Below are 17835 nucleotides of genomic sequence, written 5' to 3'. Positions count from 1 at the left end.
TGCAGATTTTTTTAGGCCACGGAACTAATCAGAGTTATTCCACGTTGAACGCCACGGTGGCATGGTCGTAGGCGCAAAGTTTTAGACGAGGAACTGGACCCGAGTGGGTCGCTACCAGTGTGTCTACTCATTCCCAACCCCCTACTGTACCACAAACAGGAAACATCACACGACTTATTAACTGAAGAGGGAAATGGAATGATATAACCCTTAATGAAATAAAGAATGGCGTTCACACCAAACAGCATTTGTATCTACAACGTGCCACAACAGCACAAATATATAGATCTCTGTACAATACAACTATTTGCGTTAATTCTCTTGTTTCTGCTGAGCTCCGAACAAATAATAATAATTTTAGAACCTACTCTACAAAACTGTTGACCGCAAAGCAACAAAATCAACTGTAAGAACACGACTCTGTGCTAGTGTTAGTTTCCAGCCTCTCCAAGGATACGGACGAGCTACCAAGACGGCGTCAGTGGACCCTGGTAACTAATGTGAACAGACCAGGGTCTCAATGATTGCGTGACGTGTCACGGATGCATCTACTGTTTCTTGTCATAAGGCACGTAGGCGATAAACTTAGCAGAATTCACAAGTCAAACATCCGTGTACCTCACATCAAATTCCTCTAGTCTCGGTAATTTCTTAAGAACAGAAAACAACAAAAACATTATTACTTTTGACACTGAATCAAACACCGATCTTACTTAACCCTAACCCTAAACCCTAAACTGAAATAACAAAACCGTGTAATGTGTTGCAAGGGAGGGAGGCCGCGTGAGCCTAACGATTTGTTTCGTTACCTGATTGGTTGAAAAAATATTCGTTCTGATTAGTTGAAAAAAAAAGTCCGGGTGCTTTTTCCAACCAATCAAAACGTTGAGCAGTGGCAATCGAAAAAAAAAAAACGACTCTAATGTCAATAATAGACCACTCACCTTGAGTTTTTCGTATGTTGTCGGTGAGAGTCTGGTGCTGTTTAGGTTCAAGTTGCGGAGACTGGACATGATTACCAAGGATGACAGACCATCGTCCGTCACGGGCGTCTCACAGAGATTCAGGGACTCTAAGTTGTGGAGCTGCTCAGCGACCATGTGAAGACCTCTGTCGCCAAACTGAAAAAAAAAAAAAAGTCAAAATCTTACCCGCGTGCTTCTGATTCCAGACAACGGATTATTTTACCCTATAATGGTATTGTCATTCGAATTCGGCGCCACTTATGGAATCGGTTTAAGGCATAGCCTTCGTAATGGGTTCCTCTCAACTGACCTGTGTTGACCAGAGATTTAAGTGCAGCAGGGCTGGCAGCTGAACCAAGTATTCAGCACACGCACTTGTCACGTGCGTGAAAGCAAGATTAAGGCTTTGAAGATTCCCAAATGAGCCGGACTTGAGCAGTCGAGCCAGATCGTCATCCTGTAGAAGTGCAAAAACATTGCGTTAAAATACACGCCAGGAGAATACATGTATGTTACGGTGAAAGCATAGCACAACGACTTGACGATAGATGACACTATTTCAGCAGCATGCCTTCCCTTTCACTGGAATAAGACTTTATGTCATTTTGGTAAGGCTGTCAACATTTGACGTTCGTATTTATAGTACAAGTGTAAATAATTAAGCAAAAGTATAAACTACTGCTCTTACATCCTGCATAGCAGGCATAAACGGAGAAAGAAGGGTTGTTGGTGGTGTTCCTGTTATTATTCAATAAAATCTTTGCAGTCGCTTATCGCCAGTTATCGTTGCCGTTGGTTAAGCTTATGTTAATAACTTACCGTTGATTTTGTTGGTAGAGTCAGGACTGTTGGTCCACCCTTCTCCTGCTGCAAAAAGAAAAAAAAACACTATTTTTTGGCATCCAAGAGTTTTTACAGTTAACCAAACACAAAATAGGAACGGCACTGTGAAAAGAACTTTATATAGTAATAAGTTACTTACCATTTGTCTGAACTTGGCTTTCCTAAAATATAAAGAACAATAAGTTAGGTTTTGATCCCAAGTAAATCAGTGACTATTTGCACGCGTTTTAGACTTACTTCTGACAGAGAGCTTCATAACACATTTTTCCTTCCTCCGTGCTCTCTAATGTCGATATAATCTGCAATTTTTCATTCTCGTCTTGTAGGACCTCAACTTCTAACATAAACGACAGCGTCTGTGGAAAACGATTGAGAATCAAGACTGGGGTTTCGTCCACAGACTTAATGGTAAGAACACCTTGTATATAGCATGATAAACACTACCACATGAAAGTACTACTCAATAGCTTTCACTTGAATGGTCACACACTAGGGTTACATACACAGATTCAAAAGCTAGAACCACCTTAAAAAGTACGATGAACAGTACCACATCAGTCAAAGCACTGGTTCGGGTTGTTCGAAAGGTAGATAACACTATCAACCAGATAAATCCCTATCCAGTGGATAGCGTGGTTTGTTTTGTTAACACTTATCCACCGGATAGTGATTTATCCGGTGGATAGCGTTATCCAGCCTTCGAACAACTGGGGCCAGCTCAATAGCTTTCATTTTAATGGCCACAAACTAAGGTTTCATCCTCTGGCTCAAGGACTACATAGAGTAATTGACTCGAGCTATGAACCTGGGATTAAAGGGGAAAGAAGAAAGAAAGAAGAAACTTGAAACACTGTATCCCAAGACCTGATTCCACTCTGGCCAGCTGAATTTATACCCTATAAATAATTGCACTTACCTGAATAAAACTGCTGTCACCCCTTAACGCAAGAAGCATGAAAGGCCCAAGCATGGATTCTTTGAGGTCCAAAAGAGTCTTTTTCCTTCTCCCACAACAATTTAACAACCGTGACATCTGAAATTCAATAGGTAGAGCAGTGAAAGCTCTCAGCATCAGTTGACAACGAACAAGTCCACCGGCTAAGTAAACACCTCTGGAAAATTACCTGGAGTTTTGGAGGGGTGGGGTGGGGGCATGAAGTGACTTGAGCATTGCAACTCCCCCTGAATTAGCTCGAATCTCAAAGGTCACTCAGTTTCACTGGGAATTGAGGGCGTCCAAACTGGAACCATCTGAGAATCTGGCTACCCATGAACTGGATGCTAGACAATCACAGACTAACTAACGTTCATAACTTTTTTCAGATTGCCCTACATAGATGGTAACAGTTCACTGGCTGGAGAGGGGCAGTGTGAGAGTAAAGTGTCTTACTCAAGAACACATCAGGACCTTGCCAAGCTCTCCGAGAGTAAGATTACAGTCGTAAAAGCCAAAGACCTTACCACATGAGAGAAAAAGTGTCCTTCATCAAAACAGGAGACTCCTCCAGGGCAGATGATGTCAATCCAGCCATCTTTGCCTTTTCTGACAGGAAGGATCGACTGATGTACCTATAACACCAAAGAAAACAGACTCAGTATTGACTTCAAGCTGACTGTTTATTCTCAATACAAGTCAGTTGAATTTGGCAGGAACATAATGAAGTACAGTTGAGAATCAGTCACTGGGAATGGACATGTCTTTACCTCACACCGCTGATCCTCAGCAAATGCTTTTATCACTGCACTGATGTAGCTGATGATAAAAAGAAAATCACTGGCATCACAACCTGTATGCTCGTTATGACATTTGCGTTAACCCCCTTGCATGCAAAAGAAACTAAAGCAGTTTATAACCTGTCCTTAGTCTATATTGCTGGCAGTTTTACTTTGGACTCATAAGTACAAGTGAGAGAAATGAGTGACAGACCCACATATACAATGGGGACTTTTCTCATGGTTTGGCACCACTTATTTCTTTCTTGCATCAGTGAATGCCTGAACAAAGAAACAGTGTGCATGGTAACCTGTACTCATGATCAGTAAAGCAATACAGTGTATACATTGCTTTCTGATGTGAACCAATGCAAAAGGCATTAGAGAACTGACAAGTTTAAGTACTTACAGCACAAATGTCTCGTTCTTCAGGGCTCTGCAAGAGACGAATTTCAATAGGGGTAAGTACTAAAAACTATAACAATACTTTTAACTACAGTAAATTTCAGGCTTTCGTTTTCAGGTTCACCCAATTAACAGTAAAGTTTCCAAGCAAAAGCTGTTCGGCAATAGTACAACATACATGTACTAGGAAACTATTTTCCTTTCTTTTCTAGGCATTGCCCTGCTCAAAAGATAATTCTCATTTTTTTTCTTTCACATGTACAATAACAATATTGTCATTACTTACTCTTTGGGGAAAGGAATTGGTTGAAGTAATGTTGACAGGTTCGGTCTCCAGTCTTCAAACTGGGCACTGAAATTGAGTTTCATACCAAAAGTTGTCATTATTATTACTATCATCAATATTGTCAAGCAGAAACTTGATGGGAAAGAAGGGAAAATCAATTGGTGGTTACTTTCTTCATGTACATGTACCAATAAATTCTTGGAACTTTAGCAGTAACACAAATAGAAAAGGGTATAGGAACAAGTAAGGACAATGGGTATTTTGAGTTCTAGGGGCGTGCAAGAGTTCAGTCATCCTCAGAGACCCAGGGGCAGTTAGATGGGGTGGGAGGAAATAAATCAGGCAAAAATTGAAGTGACAAAGGTTTACAAGTAAGGATTTTCCCGCCTTACTTGTAAACCTGCGACGCTTCAATTTTTGCCTAATTTATTTCCTCCTGCCCCAACTAACTGCCCCTGGGTCTCTGAGGAGGAAGTTCAATCAGTAAATACAATATACTTACATAGTATCCATCACTGTCATGAAGCAGAGCAAGAATTTTGTGTTGATTTCTTCGTATTTGACAAGCCTGTATATGAAATGAGAAACAAAAAAAGGTTCAAATCACATACTGCCTACACATTCAGTTGGAGTGGGTGCATTAGGTACAAAATAACTGCTGCTAGACAAACATCCATCAAGCATAACAAAGAAGCCTATAACTTGGCCAGTTGTGTTAATAAAAATCATGATATAATTAATACACATTTGTACACAAGATAATCACAGAGGCCTTGTTCCGCAGAGCAGGATCATTTTTGAAGTATTCATTTCAAATTGAGTTTACTACAGAGGTGTTTTGTCCTTCACACTTGAACTGGAAACTGTAACTTAAAATTGGCAGTCAAAGAGATACATTCACTTGAAAAAGACAATTAAAGCCTTAAAAAGCTTTTCATCTTAGATTAGTGACAACCAACCACTCAAGGAGTGGTGGTTTGTAAAAACAATACTGTAGCTACAAAAGATGTGATAAAACCTTAACAGAGGAGCTTCTCTTTGAGATCAAAACATAAAACAAATAACACAAAACTACAACATGAAACTTACAATTTGTCACTTTGGTCGAATGTGGAGTATACAGCAGAAAGAACAACAGCAACTAGATTTGGAAGGACTCTAGGATGTGGACAAGCAGCACCAGGACTGTGGACACTGGCAGTGAATAAATACCATTTATTATTAGTACATTATTTCACTTGCAAATGATAATCATTGGGAGATTCTTGAGTTAGGTACCGGGATACTCTTTGGGGTATCCATGGTAGAAGGCTTTCCTTGGGGGGTTTATACATGAATCTGTTTCCATTTCAGTATTTTGCTGTTGTTACGAAGATCGCCTTTTTCAAGGACATCTGAGGGCCAGGCCTATCTAAGAATTGGAACTCTTTCTACAAAAGAAACCAAACAGGAAGGAAAGACTTTGACTAGGGAGTACAAACTGCTCACCTCTCAACAAATTCTCTGACAACATCAGCATCTTCATCTTTACAGAACAATGTATAAATATAATCTTGAACAAACATTCTGAGGTGTGGATATTTTCCAAAATCCTAAAAAGGACAGTCACATGTTTTTGATCAGAAGAAAGAAGAATGGCCAGTTTTACAAGACCAGCTTAAAGGGGCTCAGTCACCGTATTTTGAGTTATTTTGGCCACATACAAAATTGCCTTTAAATGGTAGGAAACCTGAAAATAACAGTTTAATAAGATAGAAAAAAACCAAAGAGATAATGATAAACCATAAAGTAACAAGAATGGCTAAGGGTGGAGAAGATTAACACAGATTACAAACGATGAATTTGAAAAATTGAGGCTGAACTTGTCAATATGTGCAAACTGTGACTGAGCCCCTTTAAGCTGGTAAAAAAAAAAAAAAAACGGAAAGAGCTCTGCAGAGGCCCACACACATGTATGGACAATAATTATATTCAACAAGCACCCTATTAAAGTGTCAAATGTTCTACCTACAGTATTTTCATGACATTACATGTACCCTGTGACAGTTTTCCAGTCCAAGCAACAGCTATAAAATAAAGTATGCTGCACTGCAATATTTTTAGTCCTTGGTAATTAAATGTCATCACAACCCTGTGCTAGCAATTTCTCTATGTGACAATCCTGCTCATGGCAGCAAAAACCTACTACACTACTTCAAGCATATACAGGAGATAATTCTCACCATGTTGTGTTTAAGAATTCTGTGTACAGCAGGTAGGAAGACATCTAATACTTCATTATTATAAAGTTGGCCTTTGCAGTGCTGAAGTAAAACAAATAACAAACTAAAGTGAATCACTAATACAAAATTTCATTTCTGGAAAGATTTACTCATTTTCTTCACATATAAATACCTGAAAAAATAAAATAAATCACTTTATTTAAGTGTTGAAGTGTTTAGCACAGTCTATGATACTGTTTATACAAGAAAATACATCATTGCTTGGCTATAGCTACACGTGCATATGAGTGATGGAAATCAAATTGAAGATGGATAACAAAGAAGCATTGATGGTAAACAAATACAACGTAGATGGAGAAGATGGAAGTCACAGTTTTCTGTTACTTTTAGATGTGATCCACACTTGAGGCATAGATCCTTTAGGAATGGTCAGCCGAACCAAAAAAAAAAAACCTACCTTGCTAAAGAAAGCACACACTTCTGGGGAGGGCTGAACATATTCCAGAACAGGTGCAAGTGTCTTAAAGTAAGACAGAAAAGAAAGAAATCAATGACAAGTGAACATGAAGCCTCTACAGACTGGTCTAATCCAAAACATGCCATGGTATACTAAACATCTTTACCAGAATACCCAGGGTGAATTTCTGCTATTGGCAACTGTTTGAGCTTGTTATGCAACACCCTGTCCCCCAGCAAACTGGATATTAACAACAGCTACATGGTAAAAGACTGACATCCATACTCACCACTATAATGTTTTCTTGTTCCTCGTCAGAAAATGAGATAAAATGCTGCAATAAAAACACATTTATTTAACCTCAGTTAGAAATTAAATTTTGTCATGTTCCATCCTTTTTACCAGAAATGAACAATATACCAGTCACTCACAGACTATTTAAGTACAACCTGCATTTACTGTTGACCACTCTAACATACAGTACAGTGGAAGCACCAATCGTGAACCAAAATAATTTTTTTCAGGTGCAAGAGTGACATGTACTTACATGTGCAAGAATATCTGAGACCATCTCCAAAGGAACTGTGAATATTACATCATCTTGTATTGGTGTTGTTAGTGAGAAGAGAACCAGTTCCTGTTAATGAAACATGCGACAAACCAATTTAGTTACACTGCACCAATAAGGAGATGCAACAACCATGCACTGACTGACTGACTGACTGACTGACTGACTGACTGACTGACTGACTGACTGACTGACTGACTGACTGACTGACTGACTGACTGACTGACTGACTGACTGACTGACTGACTGACTGACTGACTGACTGACTGACTGACTGACTGACTGACTGACTGACTGACTGACTGACTGACTGACTGACTGACTGACTGACTGACTGACTGACTGACTGACTGACTGACTGATAGCATCTGCCTGAGCAAAGGGATTTCAATTCATGCCTCCCTCCCCCAACCCCAGCCCAAAGTTATCCAGAAGAATTGACCTGACAAATTTCACATTGGTGATACAGTGCAAAGCCATACAAAGATACAGTGTTTCTTGTTGGCTGTTGCTCAGATGTAATTTCAAAACCATCAAAGACCAAACACAGACAATCTTCTATATGTACACATCTGGCCCCGCAAGGCTACAGTATGTACCGTAAGTATGGATTTTTCACATCCGGAGCTTAAACATTTTCCTCTTAGTGGATGAATTACAAATGTATCATGGCACAAAGATTAATAGTCTGATCCTGCTAAGGCTAAGCAGTTGGTAATGTAGTTTCTTGCTGATAACAAATGATTTCAGTGCATACCCTGAGTTCCTTTGTTAGGCCTTCAGGATCACTGGATTTTGATATAAGTCTTTTGTATCTTAACAGGTTAACCTGCAAATACAAGAAAAATGTATCACACATTTCAGTTGTTAAATTATTACACTGCACACTTTTGAATCATGCTAGAACATTTGGTTAGAGCATTTGACAAGTGTACAGAAAGTCATGGCATTGATTCCCATTCGGGAATGAGAATTTTTTTGTTGTTCTAGGAGCTTGTGACAACAGAATTTATATCTTTCTCATAACTAAATAAATGCATTATTATAATGTAAATTAATATTTTAAACAAACTAAACATTGTTTGCCAGTCTCTTGTAAATGACAATAAGTTCTTCAAAATAAAAGAGACATCATACCTTCCATTTTAATGAGTGAAGCCATTGATCTCTCAAATATGCATTGGATGCCTAAAAGGGAAAACATAATTCAGCTTGACATGACAGACTGTTCCTGTTTGGCCAAAATACTTTGAGAATATACTGCTAACAGACATAAATACATGTACAATAGTTTATAAAGCTGTTTCAACACGGTTGTTCCACAAAAGAATATTAAATATAATAAAATAATATCAATTTTTTTTTTAATGTACAATTGGGATAATGGGCAGTAACAGTTTGGTATTGCTTGGGTTCTTATTGTTTCTACAAGCAAGGAAGGGGAAAGCATCTATACATGTGTTTGTGAGCACTGTTTCCTTCCATTACACTGAAACATGGTCCTTGAGCTTCAGTCAAACTACTATGAACCACCATTATTCCTAACACCTTTTGACATTGTCACGCACACACTTCTTATACTTTTGTTGGACAACCTCACTCGAAACAGCTGTACTCTGTCTAAGCAATACACCAACATGTATGAACAACACAATAACTGCTGGGTATTGCTATATATACACATGAACATAATTTATTTTAAGTTATCTTATAAATATTATTGGTAAACTTATTGATGTTGCCATGAACATGACAAAATGAACAGCACTATTTTGTGTCCTAATTATTCAGCCACATGTTACCAGTTGGTTATGAACTTGTATGCATGCAACCTTCAATTTATGTAGTCAGTTCTGTACTTGTAAATAATACCAGTGTCCCCACATTGTTTAGCAGTGCAACATTCCCTATTTCATGATTCTTGTTTCAATTTGGCATGCCAATCGACAAATCAAAATGCAAAAGAGGAGAACTAAATACTGTTAATTCCCACAAAGAATATAGCACAACAAGTGTATTCACCTTTAGTAATACTGATCCATCTGGAACTGTTACCCTAATGCAAAAGTGTTGACCTGTATCCCATCTGTTTACAGTATATGCATCCAGTATTTCTTGATACGATAACGGACATTCCATAAACCCTACACACTAGATACATAAAGAAAATAAACTATTACTTTTGAAACTGTCAAGAATATTAAGCACTTGATGACTGGCCCCAAGAGAAACAGTGAGTTTTGTTTTCCCAAGACCCTCAATGTTCCCCTCCGCTTCACCTCGGGGAACATTGAAGTCAAGGGGAAACAAAACTCACTGTTTCTTGCGGGACCAGTCACTGAGTGTTTTGTTATACCTCCCAACTCAAAAAATAGAAAAAAAATGAGAGGAAATCGTTTGCTTGACTCTGGCTGGCTCACAAATTTGCAGCAGTTTTAAGGAGCACGACCTTAACACATGTGAGTCAAAAGTTCAAGTTGTTGTCTCCCTAGGGAGTTTAGCCTGCGTAGCAAGCGTTCCAGTACAAAGAGCTTTTCCACATTCTGGCCATGCATAAATTGGAGCGAGAGCAAAAAAATCGACGAAGCAGGGGATGGTGAGGCATGGGAGGGAACACTTGCCTGCAAACCCCTCGATTTTGAAAAACCCGTTTGCCCACGAATGGGGCTCCTGATTCATGCGGTGTGACCATCTTGATTGACAAGTGTATCAAATTTGCTTGACTGATTCCAGGAATAACTCAAGTGTGACTTGCACAATGCCGTGGGGGAAGGTTCGTGAAATTGTGCTAGCCCCAGCAAAGATTTATTAGACTTGAGGTGAATGGTATTCGAATAAGGTATTCGTATTCGAAAAATTACTCAGAAGACATCATCTTCTAGGGGGTTAAGATTTGTTGCCTGTGTTACCTGCTGGATTCGGCAAAAGCTTTTAAAATCTTCCAGCTGCTGTTTTAATTATCGATCGTGCACAAAGATCAAACAGGAACCAGGGAAGTAGAGCCAATCTTTGATGGTCTTATTTGCCAACCTCGCTTCTAAGCTTTTCTGATCGCGAGTCGTTTTTGGTGTCCAGATAACGTGAGACCGAATTTTAGAACCCGGCAACTGGTTGTTGTTTTCCCTGCAAAAGCGAATTTACTTGCGCTGACAATTTTCAAACAAAGGCTTCTGATTTCCTGTCGGTTCTTTAATACAACGGTTCACTATTTTTCTAGCAGCAAGGGAATTAAATGACCGTCAAGCTAATGAACAGTTAGAGTTAAAGCACAGGAAAAGCTGATCTTAAGCTGAACATTTGACTTATTACTGCCCTCCAAACAGGTATGTAGATACATGTAGCACTATTATCCACTATTGTGATTTTTGTGTGGCTAGCAAAGATGTCAATCAATAAATGAACTCAGCCATGAAAACCAGTGGGCATTTGTCAAATCAAGGGGCTTGCAGGCAAGCGTTCCCTTTCTCACCCCACCACCTCCTGCTTCGTCGATTTTTGCTCTCGCTCTAATTTACATGTGGCCAGAATGTGGAAAAGCTCTTTGTATGGGAACGCTTGCTACGCAGGCTATGGGGAGTTGATGAGTTTTGATCCACCACACGACACGTTCTCCTCCAATTGGAAAATGTATTTGAGTTGGGAGGTATAAGAATGTCCTTTGATCACTCCTTCCAACATACATGCACAATGTACCAGGTAAAAGTTAAAAGTAAATTAAAGTTAAAAGTTAAACAAGCAGATAAGTCAGTAGTGTGTCGGTGGACATGTTGATTGTGTTTTACCTTAATTTCCATGTTTAATGATAACTGACTTTGTACTTGACATCTTTGAAATCAGTTTGACTCTTATTTTCCTTAGTCTCACAATCATTATAATATTCATAAACAACAAAAATGAAAATAAAATTGTTTTACAGGTTTTACACCAAAAACCAACTTTAAACCACAACATTATACATACTACAAATATTATTATATTTTCTTGAAAAGATCCAGCTTTTGTTATCTAGAATAATTGATTGCCAGAGGCTAAAAAACCCTTGAAAGTTCCAGAACAATTTGCATATTTGTAAAATGCAATTCCAATAAAATAAATTAACTATCACTCGCTATGTGCACACCTTGAATAATCCAAACCTTAAATATTACATGTTGGTGAGATAACTAAAGATTTTTATAGCTTTAAAATAAACATTTTTCGTTGAAATCATCCACATAAAGTTATAACACCAAGCACACTGCAGATTAACAAGAAAATCATGTTGATAAGTAACATGATTTTAAATTCTGGGGAAATAAAATGAGATTGAGAAAATAAATGTTCTACATGAAATTCAAAAACACATCTGTCATTCATCAGCTGCCTTTTGTCCAAAAAACAAAATTCACAAGACAAAAAAAAAAACAATAAATGACTTCTTATGACTTTTTTTAATTATTTCAAGAATTGAAACACTGATTGAAGTTTGACTTAAAATAATGAACAGAAAGCAACATGGATTAACAAAAATATATATTTTGGGCAAGAATAAATCCCATGCATGTGTTGAACAAATAAATGAAAATTTAAATGAGTCACAATCAATTTTGGTGGATATGGATTGCCAAAAGATTGCATGCACAATAAAAAAAAGAGAACATTTTGATAAAATTTATTTCACCATCATTTTTTTCACCATGATTTTTACTATTAGTATGACAAAATCCTCTAAGATCACACATACATGTATTAGTTGTAGCAAGTCTGGCATATGTGTGGGATCAAATTTGCTAAAGAAATAAAATCATTTATAATTATATGCTTGCCAAAGATGAGGTTCCACAGCAAAGTAAAACTACAAGTCAACAATAGCAACAATGATAAACATGTAGTACATGTAAGCACCATAAGAAAATAACAATAACAACAACTCTCGATGCAGTTTTGAGCCAACAGTTGCAAGGAAAGAATTACGCTTACATTTTGCAAATTTCTTCACCTACACGTGTGTGGACTTCAGATGAACAGAGTATGAATGTTTGAATTTCAGAAACTCTGTAAGCTAAGGATAAGAAAACTGGCATTCTTTATGTTATGACCAGTGGCAGATCCATACCTTGAGCTAAGGGGGCCTTTTTTTTCACTTGCCCTGCCAGCTTTTCTTCCTTCTGTGATATTTTTTTTTTTTTACCCAAAATAAGGGGGGGGGGGGGGGGGCAATCTGGGCCCCTCCCTAGATCAGCCACTGATGACCACATGGTGTGAGGTCTCCATGCCAAATTCAAAAGTTCCCAGCATTGCACTGTACTACCCATGGGCAAACAGAGCAAATTACACCCTAGCATTAGAAATTTAATGAAAAATGGTTTCGTGGTAGCAAACAAAGACCATGAAATTTTGTGGAAAAAACACTAGCACAAATAAAAATGGCTTTATTACAGTTTTATGTTACGCTGTATAATTATGCCATATACATGCAGGACTGTCAATAACGGATGAACTTGCCTGTTCTTGCCACAATTCACCCAAAAAATAACAAGTTTGTTATGGGTGACTCAAAAGTTAATGACAGCTCAGTACTGTACATGTAGAGCCTAGCATACACCTAGAAGAAAGTCATTTTCATCATTTGTTTCTTTTTTCCATACTGTAAACTGCCACTTGAAAACACTGTTGCTTATAAGCCTATCTACATGTACCTGTAAACAAAATGTACAGTACCGGTCAAAGGGATTGCAGCATTACACATGCGTAAAGCACGTGTATTGCTCTCACATTACATGTATTACACATTATTACATTGTATAAGCCTTCAGATATAAGCACCCTAGATATAAGCCCACCCCCCCTACTTTAAAATGAAATGAATTTGATTTGTTATGATGTTTTAAAGCTTAATTACAAACCAGTATATGAAAAACATATTTCAATATTTCCTTTTTTACTTCGTGTAGAAACTTTGAAACTTTCATAGTTGGGGATTTTAACCCAGATACCAGACTTTTTTTAAAAACATTGTGGTATTTCAGAAACTAGAGGGAGACAAAAAAAAACCTTTCAATAAACTGTGCCAAACAGTTGCACGCAGAATTATAATCATATCATACAATCCCCAGCTGGCCAAGTTATAAAATTATTTCATCCATGATATGATCAGTAAAGAGACCAATGAGTGAATAAACTAACATGCTACTCAAAAAAAATTCTACATGTACAAAAACTATTCACAATTATACGTAGTTTGGTACAAAATAAGAGGTACATGTACTATGAGCCAGTAAAAAAACAACACACACAACCCCCAAAACATTGTCAAACACTAAATGTTAACATTGAAACATAATTAAAACAGAAAGTCCATACAGAGGAATCCAGAGTTGACAGGTACATATAACACTAGCACCACCTTCACTTTATATGTAAATATTTTCCCATCTCCTTGCCAAATTATGAATAAAAATATAGATAGAATGGATTAGTTGTCTGAATGGCAGTGTTTACTACAGAATAGTTAAGTGAAATCATCTTCCCTTTTGGAAAAATAATACATGTACATCTATCACATGTGGCTCTTTTATGTTAGCAACTTAATTAAACTTCATCTTATTCCAATAACCTTGGCAGTCAACATGGGACTTTGCCCATCCAGAGCTATGGGAGCTCTCTTCAAGTCAAAATAACCTTGGTTGTAAATAATTGATTTCCAGTAAAGAGATTACACAACAAGAACTTCTGTATAATCCAGTAAAGTACAGAAAATATCTTATTGCACATGTATAATAAGCCACAGGGAAAAACATTTTTTGTACAGGGCCATATGCAGCAAAAAAAAAAAAAAGCATATTAAAACAAGCAATGCAGAAATAATACTGGCACTGTTCAAAATATACAGAGATGCGCTGCCTTGTAAAAAAAAAATATATTACGTGTACCAAAGACAAGAAGGAAACAACCAACAACCAAAACATGGCAAATGCAATTTCATATACAATGCATTATATGGATTGTGTAGTTTAATATAATTTTGACTGCCACAGAGTGAATCAGAAACCTCACTAACAATCAATTTTAACTGACATGTGCAATTTAACAAATTGAACATCATCCCCACATTGTGTCTAGGAGTTTATAATCTTCAAGCAGGCTGGATGGTGTTTAGCTTTCAGCCAAACCTTGGCTAACAAAAGGGATATGAAGATCAATATGTGCAAAAAATAATTTATTCTTCAATTCGAACTGGCATAAACATAAAATGTAAAGAAATAAATTTACTTTCAATCACTGGTTAGGAGTAAACAACATTATTACCAACACTTCTCTAATTCTAATATTGTGAACACACACCAGACGGAGAGGAATTAACAAATTATCAGGGGACTTAAAAAAGAAAGGGAAATATAAAGATTCATTGATTCACCCAAACAAAAAGTTAACTCAGCCTAACAGCCAAAAGATGATTGGAAATATGCTAAATAAATATTTTCCAACAATTAGTTGTAAATTATACTTTCTTTTCTTTCTTTCCTTTTCAATGTAAACTCTAGCCCCGGCCTCGATTAGTACTGGAACTAGTTGTAATTTTGAACTGCGACATATACAATTCGTATTACAAGGCAAGCTGCACGAGACTTAACACAGTATAACAAGAATACTCAATGTGTTGCACACCCCACCTATGTGGGAATTTTGGTTTGGGCCCCCCCTACCCCTAATCCTTCAGGGAATTCCAGTTTCAGTTCATACTTTCCTTTTATAAAATTTGGCTTTTAAGCCCTCACTACCCCTTGGAATTTCTAATAGCCCTCCTTAGGATGGGTATTAATACACAATATATTGAATATATTACATGGCGGTGTGAAGATATGAACTTTATTTTCAGGTGGTAAAGACAAATATATTTTACAAACAAGTGCAGTGAGTAAAACATATTGTTCTTGACACAAGAAAATGAAACTCATATCTTAACGCCACCATCAGGGGTGTAATTTTCTTTTTATTACATACTGTAGACAGACTGAGTGTTTGCATGGAAATGAAATGCAAGGGAAATGACGTCATCAATATCCTCACTTGTGAGGATATAGAAAATCCTGCATGCACATGTAGTTTCATGTGAATTTTTATGAGTGGTATATTTTCCCATAAAACAGTTATGTCTAGAATAATCATTACACAATTATATAAAGTATGCAGATAGCATCATGGCAAGGCAAGTGGTAAAGGTAAGCTTTCTAACACTGCAAGCGCTATTGGATAGCGATAGAAATAGCGCTATATAAATAAAGTATTTATAACTACTTAATGACCGAGAGTGAGGTCGTTACGATAAAATCTCAAACTGAGGCCTTGCCGTATTGACCGAGCGATAGCGAGGTCAATACGGTAGGCCGAGGTTTGAGATTTTCCCGTAACGACCGAACGGTCGAGGTTATTAAGTTGTTTATTATATGGCTCATCAATAAAGAGAAAAATCATTCAAGCGGAAGTCATCAATTTACATCCGGCGATGCGCGCGTTTACCGATTCATTCATCGTCTCAAACCTAGGGCAAAACTACACAGTCAGTGAACTTCACCACTGTATTACGTATTCCGTTAAAAACACTCATTTCTTTACGGAAAAGTCACTGTCACAGCCTCAAAAACGTATTTTAGTATCGTGGTACCACAAGTTGATGGGGAAGTTTTTCCGACTTTTGGGGCGAGACGTCAACGCATGTAGAAAAGACAGCAAGTGCTTCAAAATTGTCCAAACCAACCGTCTTTCGGTGAAAGAAGATACTAATGCTTCAGAATGCACTGCTCAAAATAAGCTTAACTCGATCTTTGCATTCGCTTTCGACAACATATCTTAGCCTTCTTCATTCTGGGATTTATGGATGAACATTTCAAGCCTTGTGAACGCCTGCAGTTATCAGAAACACTGCTACCGACAGAAACCGCCCGATTGTTTACATCTGATGATCCTGGAAGCTGATTTACACTTGCTTGTGTCAAAGCGAGGGAATCTATTTGACGAGAACTTTGACGGAGTTCAATACTTCGGTAATTGCTGTGACTAAGATGATAACTTATAAGTTTCTTTGTGGTGTTCTGCTCAGGATGCATGGCAGATCTGCCGATGGTGTTTTTTACTTAGCGATTTTAACTTTACTTAAGACTAGGCAAACTTTGATTGTTTTTCACTAGTGCCCACCAAGGTTACCGACTGGTAAGTCATCTATATACATTTTATTAAAGAAATATCTCTAAACTTTTAGCTACTGATATTCTCGTACTGATTTTAATCGGCTTTCATCGCTTCAATGCGCTTGAATTTTCAGAACCGGGCTCTTCCTAATTTGTATAATCCATAATCGGCCCGTGGGCATTACGGGAGAATAATGCCCTACAATTCAGTGACAATTAACCAATCAGAGCGCGCGTTATATCGGCCACAAGCCAAAGCCATATAATAATAGTTATTATTACAAGACATGGAGTCCAGTTAAGAAAATTTGTATCTTGATAAACCTTTAAGAGTTACATTATGTAAATGACCACTGCTTAACATGAGATCCACCTAAACTGTATTGTGCCACATGCAGCCAGGAAGACTACAATATTGATCACAGCATAATCATGTTATTTTTTTGTAGTAGTCCTTGGAAATTTCTATCAGCAAGACACGCATAGACGTCTTTTCACCATCAAAGACCAATTTTTTTTAGGACAAACCTCTCACAACCATGAATCATAAACTTTTAGGTAGCAACCACTTCAAGAATACATGGCAGAATGATTCTAATTAATAATAAATAATTCAAGCAAATGATTATTTTGGCTCCACTAAGTCCTTTTCTGATAGAGTTGTCCTGCTATGGCAGAGATAAGAAATTACATTAAAGAAGATGTGAAATTGCCTCCAAAATGGTTATTTCAACGCTATTTTCTTTTCTGTTTAGGATTTAAAACTCTTCTGCTTGCTTGTCATGTTTATTTACACATGACAGTTTGGACACGCATGTGTACATGTAACTAGTAGGTTTTTGGTTTCAGGCTTTAAAAGAAAATAAGACGAAACATTTTTGGTCCATAAATGTCATGTACAGTAATGCCACCATGAAAATTAGTGTACAGTGTAATCAGTGAAATTCCATAACAACACACATTTCGCAAAGTTGCACAGCATAATTTATGTCCTTTGTATATGGCATAATGAAATGTACATGTACACTGTTGCAGCCATATTTTGTCACACTGAAATGATGACATTTGTCTCTTTAAGGAAACAAAATCTAGTTTCAATTAAACAAAGACGTCACATTAGTACAACTTAGTAATGACAAAAAAGCCGATGTATAAAGCCTTCCCGAAAATATCATGTCCTCGGTCACAGCTGTTTGAACAACTAGTGCT

The 17835-nt window shown here is 37.4% G+C and overlaps 1 protein-coding gene across 4 annotated transcripts in view; it reads right to left on the bottom strand.

The window, feature by feature from the left end:
- Positions 1–247: 247 nt before the first annotated feature.
- The window catches only part of LOC110057486 (C-Maf-inducing protein-like), a 39698-nt gene continuing 22110 nt past the window's right edge, over positions 248–17835 (bottom strand). For 2 of the 4 annotated variants that reach the window (XM_089297504.1, XM_089297505.1), the window contains exons 3-22: positions 9482–9610; positions 8597–8647; positions 8217–8288; positions 7439–7528; positions 7181–7225; positions 6892–6954; positions 6435–6515; positions 5701–5804; positions 5302–5406; positions 4715–4780; positions 4213–4278; positions 3931–3957; positions 3513–3561; positions 3270–3377; positions 2725–2841; positions 2046–2164; positions 1948–1969; positions 1785–1832; positions 1276–1422; positions 705–1121 (exon numbers count right to left, since the gene is read on the bottom strand). In XM_089297504.1, the coding sequence (XP_089153630.1) occupies positions 726–1121; positions 1276–1422; positions 1785–1832; positions 1948–1969; positions 2046–2164; positions 2725–2841; positions 3270–3377; positions 3513–3561; positions 3931–3957; positions 4213–4278; positions 4715–4780; positions 5302–5406; positions 5701–5804; positions 6435–6515; positions 6892–6954; positions 7181–7225; positions 7439–7528; positions 8217–8288; positions 8597–8647; positions 9482–9610 (1905 nt within the window). In that variant the 3' untranslated portion in view covers positions 705–725. Of the gene's footprint in view, positions 651–702; positions 1122–1275; positions 1423–1784; positions 1833–1947; positions 1970–2045; positions 2165–2724; positions 2842–3269; positions 3378–3512; positions 3562–3930; positions 3958–4212; positions 4279–4714; positions 4781–5301; positions 5407–5700; positions 5805–6434; positions 6516–6891; positions 6955–7180; positions 7226–7438; positions 7529–8216; positions 8289–8596; positions 8648–9481; positions 9611–17835 lie in introns of those variants that run through there. The other 2 variants (XM_020764078.2, XM_089297503.1) reach the window with 2 other exon arrangements.

The sequence above is a fragment of the Orbicella faveolata genome, unplaced genomic scaffold (assembly GCF_042242905.1).
Source record: "Orbicella faveolata isolate gen_17 unplaced genomic scaffold, um_ofav_v1 contig_3, whole genome shotgun sequence".
In the NCBI taxonomy this organism is placed as follows: Eukaryota; Metazoa; Cnidaria; class Anthozoa; order Scleractinia; family Merulinidae; genus Orbicella; species Orbicella faveolata.
This window is presented reverse-complemented; position numbering and strand designations above follow the sequence as displayed.